Source organism: Lagopus leucura, unplaced genomic scaffold (genome assembly GCF_019238085.1).
Source record: "Lagopus leucura isolate 7727_CA_CO unplaced genomic scaffold, USGS_WTPT01 Super-Scaffold_100001, whole genome shotgun sequence".
Lineage (NCBI taxonomy): Eukaryota > Metazoa > Chordata > Aves > Galliformes > Phasianidae > Lagopus > Lagopus leucura.
The window spans coordinates 97,998,312-98,019,164 of NW_024962262.1; the positions used below are offsets into that span (position 1 = coordinate 97,998,312).

A 20,853-nucleotide genomic window follows, 5' to 3' on the forward strand; every position below is an offset into this window, starting at 1 on the left:
GACCCAAACGCTCTTGTTTTAACACTCATGTTCTACCTAACCTCTGGGGAAATCAGGACCCAGCCAGGTGCAAGCTTCACAGCTCCTGTTCATTTCTAAGCCTAAACACGTGAGATGAGTTTTTTGAAGAACTGATCCTGCTCAGAAAGAAAATGTACTCCAAGATCTCACTGCCTTTCTCCATCCTGGGCATTACCATCGTGTTCTTGTTGCTGCCTTGTGCCAGATCAACTTAAGTTTCCCCCACTGGGATAAATTTCCTTCCCTCACTGCCTGCCTTACTTTTGCCGCCAGCTGACCTCAGATTCCAACCAGTGAGATACCGGAGAGGCATGTCCAGCTTTCCACAGTGTGATGCATGAGACACAAGCACATGGCTCTCTCTGGTGCTGGGTTATCTTGTCTCCTGGTTAACAATCAGTATGGGAACTAGTTTCATCTTGGTTTTGACTTCTCTGAAATTATCTTAGATGTTCCAACTGGTGTTTCTAACGCAGCCAATGCAGATGCTTGTCCTGACTCAGACTTTCAGACACATAGTGATGGGAAAGCAGGCAAAAGGAACTGGCTGAAACTGTGTTCAAGCACTTCCATGTGTTAAGGCACACTCACGTGGGGCACAGCGCTGACTTGGGCACAACCAGTTCTACAGTGCCTCTTTTGCTTCATTTTGACAATAGCAGTGCTGGGGGCAGTTTGAGATTCTCCTCCTTATTGCCAAGTCACTGCTAGGCTCTGTGGCACAATGAATACACAAACACTGTTTCTCATACAGCACTAATAATTGGCTGGAGCCAACAACAGTTGTGGAGTTCAGAGGTTTTCTGTTCCATTTTGTGTGCTAGTTGCCATGGAAAGCAGGAAGCACAACCCAGGCACTTTTCCTAAAGGGAAACTGAAGTCATGAAGTTGGTAGGAAAGGGAATCAAGTCCTGAGTTCAGCTGCTGATAGGAAAAAAAATGCATTTCATTAAACCTAACGATTCTTCTGTTGTTTTGGGGGGAACACAGAGCAGGATAAACTGCGGATATGCTCACTGACACTACAGCCACTGGAACTCCTGTCTTTTTTGTTGCTGTCTTATTTTTCCCCTAGCGTCGAATTATGAACACACACTAATAATATTCACCTCCACACTAGAGCTGAGACTGAATCAATGAGGATGCTGCAAGAATCCAGAGAATCAGGAAACTTAATAGTTTTGTGAAGATCTTGCTTATCCTTTACAAATTGACAGAAGTGCATACGTGATGCATCAAAAGCTTCATGGTAACTTTTCTTGTTCATCTTCCCTTGTCGACTCTGTAAGTTTTGGCTCCCAGAGTATTTTTGTCCCCTATTCTCTGTGGCTCTATATTACTGCAGACAGCAGACAGGAGGGCATGCGTGATTATGCGTCACTGAAACATCAGCCTGAAATACTAAGTAAAAAGATGAATTATACTCTTGGAAATTCTAAAGCTTTTCAGGTAATGGCAAATCTGCAGAAGTCTCCAAGACCTCACTTCATTTTCAGATCTGCAGAACAGCTGCAGCTCTCAGAACCCCTGATCAGAAAAAGGCATCATCAGGGTCTTAACATTCACCCCCCCCAGTCAGACCAAGGAAAACACAGCTCAGTGCCCTGGCCACTCGTACAACAAGAGAAAGGTTCAAATCCAATCTCAGAGGAAAGCATACACATTGGCACTGCATTCATAAACCAAACCCAGGAGATGCAAAATATTTCGAAACATCACTAGGGCACAGCTCTGTTTTTATAAAAACTCCAGTTTAATCTCATGGCTGAGACCTGGCAAAACATCTTTTTTTGTGGATGTTTCCTTTTTTCTCTCTTTTTTTTTTTTAAGCAATACACAAAGGCAGACAAGTCCACACAGAGAACAAAGCTTAACAAAATTACAACCCAACAGGGCTAGCAGGAGAAATAATCCAAAACCAGAGCCAGCGGGATGGGGACAGTCTTTTTCACAGTGTCTGATTTCCAATTCTTCCCTTGACCTGGAAGCAAATAGTGTTTCAAAGGAGACCAGTGCCTGCAAGAGCAATATCCAAGGTCTGGGCTACTGCATGGAGCCCATAGGAAGCCTTTGCTTTCTACCATTTGCTTTCCTTCCAAGCATGTGGAAGTCCCACTCCATCTCCAGTTGAACTTGGTGACAAGCTTTCCATTCCTTTCTTGGAGCACAACTGGTTACCACCAAGTCTTTATACGATTAGGAGCAAGTATAAGCTAAACAGAATTGGGATCAGCTGCAGCTTCTCCCCCACCCCTGGAGATTTTATTTGATTTTTTAGGGATGGAGAGAAGCAAAAAGTACAACTGCAAAACCTGGGTGTGCCCAAAAGGGAATATGTGCTCTGGTAGATCGGGTGTGTTTCCAAGGGCTGGGGAGAAGCTTGTCATTGAAAGCTGAGGCAGTCTTTGCACTCTCGTCTCCCATGATTTCAACCCTCCTCTCCCAGGATATGATCCCACTGAGGAAGGCAGATTCAGACCTTCTACCCACCACAGACTAGACAGAATTAATTAGCTTCTCTAAGGGCAGAAAGCCAGTTGGTCTCACGCTTTCAGTGCTAGAAAAGTTGCAAAACAAAATAGTTTCATGCATCAGCCCAAGTTTCACAGATGTGTAGGATTCTTTTTAGACAATTCCTTCATTTTAATTACATTTCCTTTTTAATATATTTATATATAATATTCTTATATATATATATATGAATTTAACACAATATTCACCATTACAGGCATTTCAGAATTCATAAAGAAAAAAGACTTTGATTGCACCTTTTGGACTCTGGGTGAGGGAAAATGTTGCAGGGCTTTATAAATGCCCTCTACTGCAGATCTAAGTTCCTCTGAAGCTCTAAAGGTGAACAAAGAAGTGCCTCGGTCTTTCAGAAGTGATAGCATAGGATGGGCAGCCCCAGAGCAATATGGTTTATAAGATAAACCTCATTTCTGTTTACCCTTGCCTGAATAAGGCAGCTCCCACAAGGACTAACACCATCCATGACCCTCTTTTCCATTAGGCAATTCCAAGCTTTGCGCACCCAACCATTTCACGCCTGAACTTAACAGAAGCTGCGCAAAACACGGGAAGAATAAGGGAAATTTAGCCACTTCTCATCTCCCACTAGTAGAAGTCCACAAAAGCTTGTGATATCACACCATGATTCAAATCAGTCCATCTGCAGACTTAGTGAGTCTTCAAACTCTTCACGGGAAATTAAATGTTCCTGGGCTTCTGAAATAATCCTTGCAAATCTGCAGATGATGTGACCATCTTCCTAGGAAGGTTGTTGCCACAATGCCAAGAACAATCAACTTAGCTCTGACACAAAACTTCAACTATGGGGCAAGGCCCGTATCCCATTACACAGCTCTATCCCTCTCAATGCTTCACAGAAAATCAAGCAAACAAAACCAAGGATCGATTAAAAAGTAATAATAAATTCTTTCCTTAAAACCTTGTATTTAAAGAGTCGTGATGGAGGACAGGAATTTGGTAACCGCAATGTACAATTGCAAAACCCTGAACTTCTGAAGAGCTTCCAGTCTCAGGTTCAATCTGATACTGCAGGGTTGCAGAGGACAAGCTAGTGGCCCTAATGTGAAGATGACATCAGGTCTGACCCTGCGGATGATCTCAGGAGTGGCTCACTAAAGCAGGCTCTTGTGAAGATCCAACCACAGTCAGTATTACTCATTGGTCGATAGCTTCAGGTTTTTGGCTCTGTCCAACTACCAAGCCCTGGTTCTTGAAGCTGACTTCAGATGTGGTGTCAATACAGATCCACTTCCAAGTGTTGGAAAATCTGCAGAAGTTGAGTCTACAGCTGTGGATGGTGACACCTGTGCAACAAAACAAGTGCTCCCAGCTCCATAGGGTCTGCAAGGGCTTTATTTCAGCCCTTGATACAAGCCTACTTGTGGCCATAAAGCTATCGTGATGTGCCTGCATTACACCCCCCTTGGCTAGGATCTTGAAAGTCTGATCTATCAGCTGAAGGCTGGAGTTGAAGTTGTTAACAGAGTAAACTGTACATAGCTACATAATGAAAATCTCTTACAGAATCCATGCTTAATGAAAACCCAGGACCTGAATCTGAGCTCAAATTCTGAAACACCTTTTAAAAGTACAGTCTGGATACAGATCTCATTTGCGGCTGATCTTTAATATTACATATAATTTTCCAGTAATTTTCTCTTGCAGAAACTTCCCCAATTATGCCAAAAATACTATTACTTACTGGAATGCTACTAAGAACATACTATATACAAATTGCCAGACCTCACTTCTTGTTCATAGATCAGCTTATATGAGATCAAGAAGGAAAAGAAAGAATGGTTTTAAGGTGCCAAGGTTTCATCACATTTTCTTTTTCTTTTGACACATTATTTTATGAGTTTGGCTGGCTCCATTCCAGATGCCTTGGCAGTCAAAACTTCTAGGAACTGAGAGAATATAAATCCCTGCCTAAAGTAAACTATTTTGTTGACGCCAAAAAATCTGGGCACCATTTCCGTTACTTTTACTTTCTGGAAAACCTTACCACAATACATCGTATCACACCTTCCCAAGTCATTCACATTTAACATTCACATGGTGCTTAAAAGTTTTCCCATAAGGCAACAAGAAAGGCACTTGGGTGCATGTAAATGCAGCACAGAGCAGTACTATGAGCAACATGGAGGATTGGCAGTCCCTGGTTTTAATGGCAGGCAGCACAGGCATTTTATGGCCTGGGAGGAAGATAATATGATCATTATGAAGCTGCATGTGCTGGATCTGCCATCCACGGCTTGCCCAGGTAAAGCATAGGCTGGCATCTGTGAGACAACATGAGCCCAAAGAACTCCAGGTTCTTTTCTGAATTAATATTCTTCCTCAATAAAACTGACAGCACAGGCTTAGCTCTCTCCTCTGTTTCTTTTCGTATTGCATAACACGTAAGTGAGGAGTGCAATGGGGAGGATCAAATACAGCAACTTGTGACAGGGAAAAGCCCTCTTGTTTTTTCACGCTCCCTCTGTATCTGGCAAGATAAAATCCTGCTGAAGATGTATTCCCTGCATCTGTATGCCAAAGCTTCTCAAAAGCACCCTGGCATCTCTCTCCTTTAGCAATCAAAGTGTGCAGACAAAGCACGATACAGACTTTGGGCCCTTTAGCCACAATGACGCTAATTAAGTGACACATTCAGGACAGACCAAGATCTCATGGGCTGAGTTTGCTAACAATTTTTAAATGTCAGTATTTTAGGGAAAAAGCCCTAAATATACATCCACTGGGAAATTCTGACTGAAACTCATTGTGGTGGCTAATAGTATTTCCTACCAGCTGCTCAGATACCTTTCAGACAATAGCCCATAATACACAATGGAGGATGTACAAACTCAGATATCTCCATGAATGATGGTCCCTGTAAGTACCGTTACAAGGACAATCTCAGTGCTGGCAGCAATACCTGTGTTCCCATCTCCTCCATAGCCACCAGTGGCATTTAAATTGCAGAGACAGTACAGACTGTACCCAGCTTTGCAATTGCCCATTATCACGTACCAGGCAACAGATGAGCCTTCAGTAAACTTAGAGTTAGAGGCTTTATAAAGGAAGCTTTAATTCTATTCCCATGGCAGCTATTGCTTATATGAACATGTATTTGCCTGTAATGATAACGGGCCTTTAGGAGAGAGCTTAATTCACTTCAAATGCATCCCTCAGAATATTGCTCGTGATCTGTTCTGCAGCCCCACAAATCATCCTCTTTATCATACCCTCAATCAATTTGAAAGCACTGAGGAGCAGGCAGGTGAAAACCAGCCTTGCTCTCGTAGAAACAGTGTAAAATGGTAAGGACAAGGAGTCCGAATGAGGAAGAAGCACCTGGGGACATGCCACACAGTGGCAATGAAAGACCAAGGGTCAAGGATTATGTCAGTCAGGACACAAGAGGGCAATAGCCCAAGGACACGCAGTTCAGAAGATCCTCTTGCTTTCCTCTGCTGTGTAGAGCATAGCTGGATATATTTGCCGAGCAGTCATCTGGCTCTAAGCAATGACAAAAATAATTGATACTGGCCTACATTATGACCATATTTTCACTTCCATTGATACCAATCTGAGAAGTCTCATTCGCTGGACACTCACTCCTCAGCCTATCAAAGGAAGGTGTGGGTGAGTACAACAAATCTCACAACCATGACTTGGAAAATTCAAAGAACAACTAGGCGTTTCCTGTTCAGCTTTCATTTCACGCCTTGCACGTGCTAGAAAGAGCACATTTTTAATGCAACAGAAGCATTGGAGGCAGCACCTTTGGGTTGCATGTTTGCTACTGGAACATCCCTGGGTGTCTTACACCTTTCGTGTCTTGCTCATGCCAGCTTCACCTTCTGCTTCCTACAGTATTGACTTACACTGTCCAAAGAATACAGCAGAGATAGATAGACATGGCCATTCACTGGCTGTGAGGAAAAGACAGAAGGAGGTTCCAAACATCTGAACTTACCTCCTCACCTTATCTACATCCAGAGATGCAATGCTTTAGAACAGCGTCCCTCCCTAGCCCCATTCTGTAGTTATTCCAAGATTTATTTTTCCTTTGTTTTCTGTAGATAGGATAAGGCTTCCACAGGGCTTGTTAGACAACAAGAATATATCTTCGGAATTGCTTACAAAAAAAAGTAGACGGTGAGGGACCAGAAAGGGATAAGTAAGGGAAGGAAAAGCAAGACAAAAAGACTGACCCTCCATAACAAGATACTTTGCAGGAAATGGTAAAGATTGGGTTCTTCTTGCACAACACAGTAATAACAACAGCAAAATGGAAACAGAGTTGGTCTTGGTGTGGACACTCCTATCCCATCCACCATGGAAAAGGAGCTAGAGAAGCAGTTACTATTCAATCTGCCTCCCACTTCGTCCATCCAGAATCACAGAGCGCCTCTGTGGCTGGTAAAAGCAGCTGGTTGAAGTCTCCAGTCTCTGGCCATTCTTGGGGATGGTCATTTTGTTCCGCAGCATCACTCCCTCATGTGTGGTCCGCGAAGTTTCAGACAGATCACCACAAATGGAACTCGAAGAGGAGGTCTGAGTAGGGCTTCTTATGGGTGATAACAACACCCTGGAGTCTGCTGAAGAGGAGGGGTGGTCCATAATGGGGAAAGGGGGACTGAAGAGAATCAAACTCTGGGGCCTCCCAGGCCTAGATCTATAGGAAGGCTTGGAGAACCCTGATGGCCTCTCCATCTTTGAAGACTGGGGGTTATCTCCACCTGTCTCCCCCTCAGAAGTACGCTTTCGGCGCAGAACAGGGGCATCCAGGCTAGGGTTATGGCTGGGCTGAGACGACTCCAGTGAAGAGCCGAGGCTGCTGTGCCAAGGGCACACTGAGTCTTTTTGAGCTGGGTCACTGTTTTCTTTTTCCGCTTTGGCTTTCTTCTCTGTCAGTGGGCTCTTGGGGGGCTCCAGATGGCCCCATGCCACTCGTTGAGTCTGCCTGCCAGCCTGCTTGGCTTCTGTTTCTTTCTTCTCCACTTGTGGAGCAGAATTTTGAGCCTGCAGGGGCTGGGGGATCTGGGTGTACTGAATCTTGGGTGGTATCACAGGCACAGCTCTTGCCTGGCACATCTTAATCATGAAGGAGGTCCTGACTGCTGACACACTGACGGGGGCAGAGTTACGACGGCCAGTGGTGGCGTGGGCCACTGCCAGGTAATCTAAATCTAGATCTACATGGGCACTGAACGGGGAGCGCCAGGAAATGCCTTTACTGCCAGCAGGGCAGGTGGTTGACAGAGATGGGACTGAATCACTGCTTTTCACTTCCTTCTGCCCATACAGGAAGCTCCCAGTGGCAGAAGGCATGGCCAGGCTCTCAAATGTTAAGAAGTCTGGAGCTGGAACGAGTGAATCCAAGTTGAGGGATGACGGCCTAGTTTTCACTTTACGAGGTGTTTCTTCATCTTTATTACTCTGAAGTGACTCAGTGGCAGAGCACACTTTGGTAACACTGTCTTCTGCCAGGGCAATGTCCCGAGACATGGATGACTTCTCCTTTGTGATCTTTGCCTGTAAAGAACTGTCGGGGGCATTTTGGTATGGTAAAGATGGCTCAAACTTGGACCTCCAAGGGTTTTCCTTGCTTACATCCATTTTTTTTCTCTCTGGCTCTGGAAGAGGGAGTCTGGAGGGTTCTTCTTGCTTAGCTGGTGTTTCCTCCCTGCTGATGGGATACCTCAGTTCATCAGTTTTCAGAGGTTCTTCTGGAAAACACATACTACTCTCATCTTGCTTAGCTTTGCCCATGCTAGTTGGAGAGCTGGACTTTTTGGGCAGTTCGTGAGCCAGTGGCAAAATGTCACTGCAAGGTTGCTGCTGTTCAGGGGCATCTATGAAAGAGAATGGGATAGTCCACAAACTCATCACTGTATCTTTACTATCCAGAGAGAGGCTGCGACTGAATCGTGGTCTAAGAGAAAGGCCTGCCTCTGATCTCTGATCTTGTGGCTGAAACTCTGGTATTGTCTTCTGAATGTCCTTAAAGGTTGGAGAATGGAGTGGGCTTGTGACCCATTGGTGATCCTCCCACGGCTCCACGAGCTCTAAGCTCTGCACATTATCTGCCCAGTTATCCTCATCATCCTGGTCACCAGCATCATGAGTTCTGCTGACAGCATTGCCCTCCTTCAGCTCCTGGATTCCAGCTCCATTCAGTGCCTTGGAGGAAAATGTGTCCCTTCCATCAGCAGTCACTATCTCAGGCATCTCACTCTGAGTCTGCACTCTGGTATGATCATCACTTTCCTTCTGCAGCTGGCAAGTGCTGTCTTTTCCTTTCTCTGATTCTGAATTTGCTCCTTTGGAAAGAGAAAATTCATCTCCTGGAGTAAGCTCATTAGCTTCTGGTTGACTACGAAAATTCCATTTCAAGGGAGGAGTGACACATTCACTCATACTGTCTTCCACTACTGGGTGGTGGTTCTTTGGAGCAGCAATGCCAGTCAGGGGAGTTCCCAGTTTGGGTAGGGCTGAAGCACAGCTCTGCTGTGCAGCCACCTCAGACTGGCAGTTTTGGTGGCTGTCTGGTTGTTCTGTGTTGGTGGCACCAAATAAAGGCACCTGAGTTGTGGTCTGTGGGGTTCTGCCTGCAGATTTCTGCTCAGACAGGGTAGAACATTGCTCTGGACCAGAGGAAAAATTATTTGGTTGTACTGAAGAAGAGGGTTCAGAAACTGGAACTGTCTTGGGGTCAGCTGCTGGAAAAAGCAAGAGTTCTTCTTCAGGTTCGATTATTTTCAATTCATGTTGTATCTCTGGCCACAGTGGTTCTAGAAGGGCATTTGCAGGATCCTCCTCAGTCTGAAAAACAGAAGAAATGCCATGACCTGGCAGTTCACAACTTACTGCAAATACTCCTCAATTTTCCTCATACAGTCTCTTAGAAAAGACAGGCTCCTGGATAAGCATGTTCATGGTTACACATACAGTAATCAACCCAGTGAAGGAAATACATTTATAAACAAGTAGGTTTATGGAGAAGATCTGAGATGAGGCCAGAATGAGGCCTGAGAAGATGAACTGAAAAAGTGAGGTGAATGAGGAACTGGAATATCTCAGCCTATTTCTCAGCTCTTCCCATTCAGTGCTCACTTAGCCTTGCCAGGGGTTCTACATTCCCAAATCACACTGGAATGTATAATCTGTTTAAGAATATATGCCAACAGATCTTTAAATAGATGTCCTGCGATGAGTACCACTGTAAGAAATCTGATGAAAAAGGTCTGGTAGAAATACAGAGGAAGTGGGGGGGAAAAAAGTGTGTCCAGAAAATGAAATAAAAAAAGAAATTTTCAAGCTGTACGGGACAGTAAAATAGAACAGCAAAAATAGAAGAAGAGTTCAGAGACCTTGGGTCAAAAGTATCAGACACCTGGACAGTCTCACATCTGGAGAGTCTCACAGCTGACAGATTGTACTGACTGCAGTCATAGTTACAGGAAGGGAAAATAAAGAGCAGACAGTAGGTAGCTGCAAAGATAAATCACCAAGTGCTTAAATGGACAGAAGTGAAATCAATGCAAGGTCAATTCTTGACTCTGCTTAGCCTAGATCACAGACCAAGTTTTCACAACTATGGGCACACAGTGAAACTATGAACAGCCTCCCAGTCACCACCATGACATTTTTCCCCAACTTTTTTCTTATGACTTCTTCCTTACCACATCCTTTACGCATGACCCATCCTCTTGCTTAGCCTTCTGGATTTCCTGCTGGCTGCAGCTGCCTTCTGGGGAGATGGTCTTCATCTCGAGCCTCTCTTGCTCTGTCTTAACGGCAGGGAGCGGTCCCGTATGAGCGTCTGAGGCTGGTGCTTGCTCCACAGTAGGACAATGCTCTGAGGATTGCTGGAGGCTGTTTGTGCTGCTGCTCTGCCCATGTAACATCTCCTGATTTTCTGCTGCTGGCTGCGCAGTTTCTAAGGTCTCAGGTTTTCTGGCGACTACCGGTTCCTCAGAGAGAGAACCTGGATCAGAAACACAAATGAACTTTGTTACTACTTGTGGCAAAAAGCGTGCATCTGGCAGCGCTCCCTGAAACAAAGCGGTGCTCTTGTGACCCAAGAAGAACAAACAGAACTGAAGAGATCCCTCCAGGCAGAACAGGGTGGTGCTGTGAGGACAACGACCTACCCAGCCCCAGTACTTCACCAGGGGCCAAGTCAATCTGTGACTACTTATGCCTGCCCTGGCACAGCTTAGTTTCTTCCCGGCCATGAGAGCAGGGTGAGTGTCACCACAGCCAAGCTTTAGCTCCACTACCCCACACACTTTTACCTCTGGATGCTGCCATTGGCAGAAGAAGCCCAGGTGACTTTTCCTTCCTCTCTGCAGCCTGCTCCATCTTCATGTGGACTCCACCTTCCAGTGTAGAGGGGCTGGGGCTCTCGGGCACCAGGGAAGTCAGCTCTTCGAGGCTGGAGAGGGAAGGCTTGTCCCGGGTGGGTAGGCGGCATGGGGTGCTGTTGGTGCTGATAACTGCAGACACCCGAAGTGGGACAGAGACAGCGAAGGGCTCTGAGATGTTCAGCGCTTTCCTCTGGTGCCGAGGGGAGGCCTCCAAGGGAAAGAGACTGCTGGGAAACCCTGATTTGGCAGCTGTTTCAGAAGTGTAGAACATGCGACCACCTTTGGGGGAAGTCTGCTCGTTTTCAGCATCTTCTGCTGCCCGGAAGACTTTCAGCTGCTCGGGGGGGCACTTGGCCTGCGATGTCCGGCAGGGAGCTTTTACCCCACTCAGCTCTGAGTTTCCCTTGGCTCCCATGGCAGATCCTTCCCGCTCCCACTCGTTCTCCTTGCTGAGGTCATATGAGCTGCCTGTGCCTCCCGTCCGAATTTTCATCACCGGGACAAAAAACCCTCCAGTAGTCACTGTCCGTTTGAATCTGCTCTTGTCATCCTCCCCTAGAGCAGGATATGAGGCAGTCAGTGGGAAACAAACAACTAGCATCAGTCTTTCTCTGAGAGGAGCCCCCCTTCAACCCTCCAGGAATGGGTTCTGCCCTTCACGTGTTGCTCAGGGACATGATTTAGTGGAGGGTTGCTAGAGGTAGGGTAGAATGGGTTGCAGTTGGACTTGATGATCTTTCAGGTCTTTTCCAACCTGAGCTGTTCTATGATTCTATGATTCTATGATTCTACGATTCTATGATTCTACGATTCTATGATTCTATGAATCATGAGCATCCACATATCCCTAGAGAGATGAGAGGGATGAGGGATCAAAGACACCAAACAACTTCCAGGCTCCAGACATGTGGCCTCCTTCACACTGAGCAGGTAGGACTGAATAGGATGCCTGCCTCTGGAAATCTTCTAGGATTTTTATTAGAGGCACCTTTCAATAAAATGCATCCAACTCTACAGCTAGCATGCATTGCCCACAGAGATCACAGCTCAGAGCTCCATTGGTTTGTTACAAGCATTTTAAATTCCTGTATATTTATTTTTCCTTATAAATGGGAACTTTGTGTCCACCAAAACAACCAACAACAAAATCAAGGCAATCTCAGTTCTAGTAGAGACATAGTTAGGTACAGTGATAACTGTCAGGTGCACAGTTGAAGGTTAAAAATGCATGCACAGAAGGGTGAGGACATGTCAGCAGCATGAGCACATAAAGATACACAGCACAGTGAAATAAGGAAAGACAGACCACATGCAGGCGTGGAGAGAGAGCTGAGTGCAGAGGTGCCACCCTTCACCCTTACAGCATAGACTGTGGATGTCTCACCTTCCACAGGCAGGGAACAAAGTGAGTCCATGCTCTTCGCAGGACGAATAGTTGCTTTTTCTGTGGAAAATGAGTTTTAGAAACAGGCTTCAGATCCCACGGCTTTGCAGGCTTCAGCCCATAAAGAACAAAGGCTGCATATAGACGGGCATGCCAGACAGACATCAAAGTTATTTTCCATTTCCAAGCATTCCCCCTCTGTATGTACACCATGCGGTTTACTACCCGCAACACTTGTCCACACAGCTGGGGATCTGCTAGTGCTAACAACAGCCTTGCACCTGCCAGGCATATGGAGAGCTGTGCTTAACCCAGCCAGTCAACATCATCTCCACTGTGTAGCAGTTTGACGTCCCCAAAGCCATCATGCACCATTGCCCTCCCCAGTCACACCACACTATTGCCTGTGGGGACTTTTTAACTCAACTGGCATAAATGCCTTCCCACCTCTCATTCCTCATAGTACATGTTCAGTTATTTTTGTGTTCCACTCCGACTCTTGTTGGCATGAGCATACCCAGCCTTCGGTAGGCACTGAAGGAAATTCATGAGAGCCTTAAGAAACTTATTCCTTGGTCATTCTCACTGGACTTACTTATCCAGAAATGATCTGCCATTTGTCACCAAACGCTCTACACATCTGCTCCTGAGAGGTTTCAGAGACATGTGATTACTACTGCTCTGAAAGAGGAGATGGAGGGGAAAGTAGCTGGCAAGAACAGCAAGTTTCTGGCAACCCAAAAAGGATGTATGGAGCTCTGGAAAACATCTGGGAGCAAACTTTGCTATTTACAATAGTGCACAAAGTAGGTAAGGGAGAAAGTGACAGGGCTTATTGGACTTCATTTGTTTATTTAATTAAGGCTTCTGGGACTGACTTTCACATGAGCAGAGGAGAAACTCCAGCTACCTTTCCCATTTGTATGGAATCCTGGCTACCTTTCTCATTCATATGGCATGATGTCTTGAGCATTGGCGCTGCATTCCCAGAGGAACAGAATTCAAACAGCAGAGCTCACATTTTATGTGACTTGTGTATAGACACAAAGTGTGGGAAAGCATGTGCTGAGTTTCAACAGCAAGTTCATGTGTTTCCCCCACATTATGCTGTAAGCAGAGAGTGCATAAAAATACAACATGGCAGCACTAAAGCGTTGCTTTATTGCACTACTGCTGTGCCTAAATCTCTACGTGCTTCAGCATTTCTGTGCAACTGCTGGTGAAAATATACAGCCTCCTGTCATTCAGTATTGTGCTTGAAAAAAGGCTCAGCCCCCAAAATCACTGGGCTCCAAACATTCCTGGGCATCCTTGAGCTAGCGCTATTTTGGGACAGAGTATTCCTTATCAAAGTGAGAAAGTGATCCCATGATCAAAATAGGATGGAGAGCTATTTCAAGGTCTGCAGTGGGCACCCTATGTGAGGCCATCTGTACATGCAAAACAGAGAGAAGGCAGGGATCCAAAAAAGACTGGATCCAGAATTTGGCTTCACACTTGTATTTGATCTGAGGACTGCCTCACTTATATATGATGGTAGGTAACGTTGTCAACATTAACTATTGTAAGTCTTGCAGTGTTTGGTAGCATTCCTCTAAACACCAGCTCGTGGATTCATGAGATTATGCAAAAATTCACACCTTCATCTTCCTTATAAGTAAATTCCCAATTTTGAAGATAGTTAAAAAAAAGAACCAACACAAAAACTAGGAGATATGTGCCCAAAACACTTCTTTACAAAATTAGGTAGAAATAAGCTATGATTTCTTTCAAAAATAATAATTATTTTAAAGTTATCTTCATGGTTTTTAGAACTTCAGTCATCATTTCTGAATGCTTAGAATTTACACTCCCAGGTAATTTTCTAGGAAGCACAGCACTTAAGATACTGAAGCTCAGGAGGGGTTAGAACTTGGGATTGCAGCCAGGAGGAAAGACATCTTCTCCCTTGTCAATGCTACAAAAGTAATCCATTCACTCAAAGTACAGAGATACAGGACGCATAGAAACTCCTTTATTTTTCATGAAGGCACTGAAGACAGTTGGTTATTTAGTGCCTTTTGGTGGATGGACAGTCTGGAAGGACAACTATTCATCAGTGCTGTGTAAGGAATGTAAGGGTTTGGCTGGGTTGGAGAGGGCTAATTCCAACCCAATATACCGCATAGCACTTCTTAGCCCCTCGGCTTGACAGCTGGGCAATGGGAGCCTGTTTATCACATACCAAGATGGAATATTTGCTGTAGCTGCCAGGCATATCATCCTTTAGGGTGCTTCTTGCCATCACGCAAAAATAAGACGTCCATGAAACAAGGAAAAAAACATGACTCCATTAGACTGAAGCCTAATGGCATTAGTGTCATGTGGGTACAGGTTTCCCCTTGCTATCAGTGCCAAGAGAGAAGCTGTGGAGAGAAAGAGTGAACTGAATATTGTGTTCTTACCAGATAACTTCTGTGCCCTTACAAAGACACTCCCATTTCGACTCAGCTTAGACTTTGATTCTGAGCCAGAACGGCCCAAGTTAAATATCGACTTCCATTTCTTGGACTTGGTAGATAATTTTCTCCTGGAAAAAGAAAAAAAAAAAAAAAAAAATCCTGCTCAGGAAATTACCTAACCTCAGAGACTTTTATCTTTTTGGTATCCCATAAAAGCCTCTGAGCTCGCTCTACTCAATGCTGCCCCTCTTTTCCTCTCACCTCTTTTAATTCTAGTGCATGCAAAGCATAGATAGCTGCATAAATAATTCTCCCTTTTCTGCATGTGATTTCTCTGTATTGCTGATTTAACTGTGTCATGGACGGAAAGATACCTAAGCCAAGTCTTCACAGAGGTGGCTCTGGCATCATTCTACAGCAACTGTGATTGACTGAGTGATGAACCATGCCTGTCTCCAGAAAGGAGAGGTTTCCAAGGCTAAAAGTGTCTTGAAACACAGTAAAGAAAAATTGTCTTTTAGACAGGTTTTAATGACAGAATGCAAGACAAATTCCAGCTAGAACTGATAGAACGTGTACTATTCTGTGGTGCACAGAGCTATCCTTTAAAGTCCTTGTGAGTTATAGCTTTTATGGATTTGCAAAAATAAAAGGATCCCATAATACAAGTGGCTATTAATGCTTGTCAAGTCAATCTGAATTTAATCGTAAGTGTTGATCATATGCTGGTATAATGTAATAACTGAAATGAGAAAGCTTAAGGGAATTAAATCAATTTCTTGTAAATGTCAGATGAAGTGGAATGCCAGTTCCCTGTGTCTCCTTGGAAATCCCAGTTTTAAAACGAAAGAAGCTGCTGTTCCCGAAGCCAGTTTTCTGCTGTGAATATTGTTTAGTTCAGCTGTTTGTTCCTTCACAAACCTATCCTGATTCCTCTTTTCCTATCCTGATTCCTCTTTTCCTATCCTGATTCCTATCCTTTCAATCTTCAAGAGCAAGAATCATTTTACCTGTCTGACTTGCTCCCCAAAACGGGTTTTCTACCTCCACAGTTCTGCTTTTCTTTCACTACAATACTCAGAAGAGCACAAATCAGTCCTACAAAGACAATTAACATCTTAGTGATAGGACTGTTCTCTTTAAGTGAGAAAAGAAAACACGCTGTAAAGGGCCAATACACCCTTTTGTCTTAAATTGGTTATCCTCTTAGCCTGTATTCTCTTAGATAGCTCATTTTTCCTGTAATATATCAAGTGTGAAGAAATATTTTTGCTACAGTGCTTTATGGGTCAGTAGATTAATGAGTCTCCTGCTGCAGGGGCTATAATCTCTCAGAATGAGGCAGCTGAGTAGCCATATATCAACTGATAGATAGACCAATAGATAAATAATTAGGTTGGGCAGCAGTACCAACAAATGCAGCAACATCAGCTGAAATGGGACTCTTCTCAGTATTTATGCCACTGTGTAAATATCTCCTAGGGCTAGAAGAGAATTTTTTTCTTGTTGCTTGGCCATGAGTGCAGAGGAATGCAGAGAAGAATGAAGCTACACAGGTCAGTGCCACCTAGAGTGCTATGAACCAGCCACCAGCAGGTGGAACTCGTGGCAGAGCAGTGTCCTGGCCTGCTTCATGCCCAGCCCACTTTTAGCCAAACCTTGTGCTCACGTGAGGATGCATAGAAATTAATTCCTCCTCCAGGAGGCTCTGCCCTCGTGGAGGGAGGTGGACTAGTGAAGCTACGAACCCAGCAGTTGAAATGCTTGTCAACTCTGCCACTTGAGAAGGGTATGCAATTTCCTCTCCGTTCATGTGTGCAGGTGTGGGGCTGTCACTCTAAGAGAAGTTTCATTCCTAATCATGCTTGGGAACCTGCTCTTTTTGTTCACACTTTACATCCCTCTTAGCACTTACTTGCTGTCAGGGAGGTCAACAACTGTGTGGAAGAAGGACCCTGTTACAGGGACAATCTCAGGCAAGCTGTTCTCTCTCCTCTCCTTCCGGGCAGGGTGGGAGGCTGACAAACTCCGAGCCTGTGCTTCTTCCAGGCTCACCAGCTTCATTGGCAGGGAGGTGGATGGGTGAGTCAGATTTTTCACAACCGGTGCATTCTCTGTAAAGAAAAAAAGTACATTCCAGCTGTGGGGTGAGAAGAGATGAGAGCAAGAGCTTCATGTCTTTATTTCACTGGGACAGCTCCTCTGGAGAGGGGAAAGGAGAGGCACGTGCAGAGAGAGAGGCTTTTGTCAGATAAGCCTTCTATCTCCCTAGCAACCTTATTCATCTGAGTGCATTACCAGCAGGGCCACACTTGTCAGTCAAAGGCTGTGTTACACATATGCTGTAGATATTTTGGTGAGAAAGAAGCGTCCCTGAGAAGCACCAGGTTATACATGTTCCCCTCTCTCCTTCTTCCCAAGATTTTGGAGCAGTTGAGTCTCCAGTCCATGCCTGGTGACTAATTCTTCCTCACTTCCACATCTTCCTCCTTGTCTTGTTCTAGGAAAGGGGGCTGTTCTAAAACCCAGACTACTATACCTTTCTGATGCAGAATTGCAGAATCATAGAATGGCCAGGGTTGGAAGGGACCTCGAGGATCATGAATCTCCCACCCCTCTGCCACAGGCAGGGCCACCAACCTCCCCATTTAATATTAGACCAGGCTGCCCAGGGCCACATCCAACCTGGCCTTGAACACCTCCAGGGACGGGGCATCCACAGCCTCTCTGGGCAGCCTGTTCCAGCACCTCACCACTCTCTCTGTAAAGAACTTCCCCCTGACATAATGCATTTCATGGCTATGGAGAGAACCTGCAGTACAACCAGAAGCCTTAGAATTTGCTAAATGGTGTTTTGCTGTACTGCTGGCCGCAGTAAGGACACAGTCCCTCATTCCTTGCCTTCTATGTTATTGAAGGTATGGCTGATGGTCTTAGAGAGAAAATCTGGGCCCAGATTAAGAAGCTAGTCAGTCTTCCTTTTGCAGAAAGGGTTAAACCAGGTGGGATCACGCAAAATATGAGCTGTGGGGCAATCAAGGAGCACACTGAAAGAAGCTAGTTCTAAAAATGAAAAGCTAGAAATGGGGTGAGGATGACTAGATTAGTGAGGAACTGGGATCAAGGTTTGTTCAGGAGAGTGTATGAACATGGTAACCTTGATGATTTTGAAATACTAGTGTACAGTAGATACAGTTAGAGCTGGAAAACAGGGCAAGTGATAGGTCAGATGGTGCAAGGAAGTGGTTACCAATGCTCTCAGCAGAGCTGGCTTTTCTGTTGTTGCTGAAGATCTGATCCACGTGGTTCAGAATGAACTCTATCACCAACTGCTGGACTCGCACTTCCAGGAAAGCTGCATCCCCATTGCAGCCAACAGCCTCTATCTCCTTTGACCTGCATAGAGAAAGAGGTATACTAGTAGCCAGCATTACCACATGTGACCTCTGAGAAGGAGAGACTGGCTTTCTGCCTGGAAGACTTGGAACAAGGATGTTTCCCTTGCTCTTGCTGCATCCTTCCTTTCCTCACCAGGCTCTTCTCTCTGCCTTTTCACTCTGTTCAAAATCCTTTTCCATTTTCCCTCTCATTTCTGTTATTTTCTTTCCGCCCCATGCTATTTTTCCTTTTTGTCTTTCAATAGAAGATAAAACTGATTTTCAAACTGCTCTCTTTCTCCCAACTTTGGTTCTCTTTTACCACGTTCACAGATGAGTCTGAAAAATAACACAGGAACCTTCAAGCACTACTTCCTGACCCCTTATGCAATGCTTCAATCATCTCTCCAAGGAAGACTTGAGTGAAATCTCTCAGAAGCTTGCTCATGTCAACCCCGTGTAAGTTTTGACAATGCTCTGCTACGTGTCCCAATAGGCTCTTCACTGCCCCCTGCACTCTCACACTCTCATTCTTGCTCTCAGCAAAGAAACATTCCTTATCTTGACATGCCAAAGTGCTGCTGAAGAAATAATCACTGGGCAATGGATCCTTTGTAAAGTCAATGAGTGGTGTGTTAGATAATAGCTTGGGGCATTGCCAATAGGATAACCATGTAAGGAAACTGCAGTTGCATTGCTTTCCCCTTTCTTATCCTCCTTAAGATTTGCACTTAAAATAGATTGCAGAAGGAAACAGACCAGATTTTTGACAAGGACAGATGCTGGAATGAAAACATCTCAGTTGTGATGTTCTCACTTTTTGATGTTCAGTAGAGCCAACATCTGATTCCTTTTCAGAAGCTGCTCTGTCTTTTTTGTGATTTGCCTGTAACTCTTGCAGTGTCCCTTCTACTTGCCCTGCAGCAGTCCTGGACTCATCCTGCATAGCTCCATCCTCTGAACACATGGGTTTGGGATGAATGGAGAGGGCAACTTCACCAAGATACAAAATATTTCAATATCAATTTTTCAGGTAATACATTTTCTTGTTTTTCTCAGCTCTACAGCATATCAGCCAAACATCTGCCTGCATCTTATCTGGGCCTCTTTCCAGAGTGCCAGGCAAGGCAAACAAAATCTATCTGGTGGTCTTGCAATGCACTGCTAGCTGCCAGTTATGCCTACCAACCTTATGTCACTTATACTCAAGCAGTGCTGGACACAGGACTGTGATATTGTTGCTCTGTCTCCCTGTCTTCCAAGCACTGATGTCTCACACCACAGCACTGCAGAAGTACTGGCACCATCGGAAATGTCATTTCCGTTCCACAGTGATGAGCTAACTCCTCATTTTTAAATCAGTGTACTCAACTTACAAATAACAGCTTTATTTTTGCAAAAAGCAAAACCACAACTTTCCTTGGATGCTGGCAGTAAAAGCTCAGATTATTCAACCTGAAAGAACTCTTTCTCTTTTTGAAAGCTACTTGTTTTGCTCTGATGTTCCCTTTAGTTGTTCAGTTTCTTTCCTGCTTTTTCATTTCTCTCAGTGGATGGGGTTTCCAGGCACTCACACTGCTGCTTAACATAGTGCTCTGGCTAAGAGGATTCTACCATACCTGAGGAGATTGGGAGCCCATACCAAGGCCAGGTTTCTGGTGTGCATGTTGGTCATGCTGCTGAAGGAGGCCAGGTGAGTCAGGTGCTTGATCAGGTATTCCAGTGTTCTACAGTGGTTTCACACAAATAGAGAAAAAAGTGTCAGATCACTCAGCGTGCACATGGTAATGTCACCTCTAAGCTGTTAGTACAGCCTACTATGCCTTCTCCCTTCAACTCAGATGACCAATACTTGTCTACTGGGACAGCAGGCCTCAGAATCAGCTGTGATCTCAGGATTGTCCCTTCCTCAAGGAGGACAGTGTTTGCAATGACCCAACAGGTTTTATAGGAGAGGATTTACAGAACCAGGGTTTGCATGGGGTGGTGTGAATGCCTGATCAACCTTGCTCTGAGGTGGCCAAGAATTAAACACGAACTAAACAATCCTCATCATAATGAGGGCAAGGAAAATGGCATCTGGATGGGAGAAAGGGAAGGTCCTGAAAAGGTTGATGGCTTAACTCAAGTACCTACAGCAGATAATCTGCTTCTCACCACACCCAGGACACTGTCCAAGAATGCCATGGTGTTTGTACCCAAGAAAGAGGAGGATAGACTGAGACAGGGAGAGTCTATTTAACAACAATTTCCTGGATGGCATTTAAATGCCAGATTAATTGTTGTCAGATTTGGAAACAGTGAGTCAGCTTTTGGGAATTAACTTTTGGAAATTAACTCTGTTGCTGTTTCAGTCAATATTTCCTAATGCTGAAGGCCACCATCTTGTTCCACAGAGCTTTAGTGGATATGTTCCTACCTGTAATGTGATGGTGGTAGCTCCTGGATGACATTTTGTATCCGTGCCAACTGCTCATCCTCGGGGAAGCGTGATACTGCTTCCTGTGGAGACAAAAGGAAATAGTCCACCCTGTCAGTGTGCTCAGGGGAAAAGGAAGAGGGATAAGGAGCATTACATGAGACAGCCTGTCTCCGAGGGAATGCTCTCTTGTTACCTTGCAAAGCTATTGGTAGAAGACACTGCTTTGTGTTCCCAGAACAGCAGAAATCTGCTGCGGAAATTTTGGTACGCCTTCCCCAAACCCTGGGACAGGATGGTCAATGTTTACAGGAGA

The 20,853-nt window shown here is 44.9% G+C and overlaps 1 protein-coding gene across 2 annotated transcripts in view; it reads right to left on the minus strand.

Moving 5' to 3' along the window:
* Window positions 1-1,753: 1,753 nt before the first annotated feature.
* Window positions 1,754-20,853, minus strand: part of ARHGAP31 (Rho GTPase activating protein 31) — a 57,555-nt gene continuing 38,455 nt past the window's right edge. Inside the window, exons 4-12 of one of the 2 annotated variants that reach the window (XM_042866771.1) lie at window positions 20,538-20,620; window positions 19,738-19,845; window positions 17,992-18,137; window positions 16,657-16,855; window positions 14,745-14,869; window positions 12,301-12,360; window positions 10,845-11,471; window positions 10,230-10,534; window positions 1,754-9,369 (exon numbers count right to left, since the gene is read on the minus strand). In XM_042866771.1, coding sequence (XP_042722705.1) covers window positions 6,907-9,369; window positions 10,230-10,534; window positions 10,845-11,471; window positions 12,301-12,360; window positions 14,745-14,869; window positions 16,657-16,855; window positions 17,992-18,137; window positions 19,738-19,845; window positions 20,538-20,620 — 4,116 coding nt within the window. In that variant the 3' untranslated portion in view covers window positions 1,754-6,906. The remainder of the gene's footprint in view (window positions 9,370-10,229; window positions 10,535-10,844; window positions 11,472-12,300; window positions 12,361-14,744; window positions 14,870-16,656; window positions 16,856-17,991; window positions 18,138-19,737; window positions 19,846-20,537; window positions 20,621-20,853) is intronic. The other variant, XM_042866772.1, reaches the window with a different exon arrangement.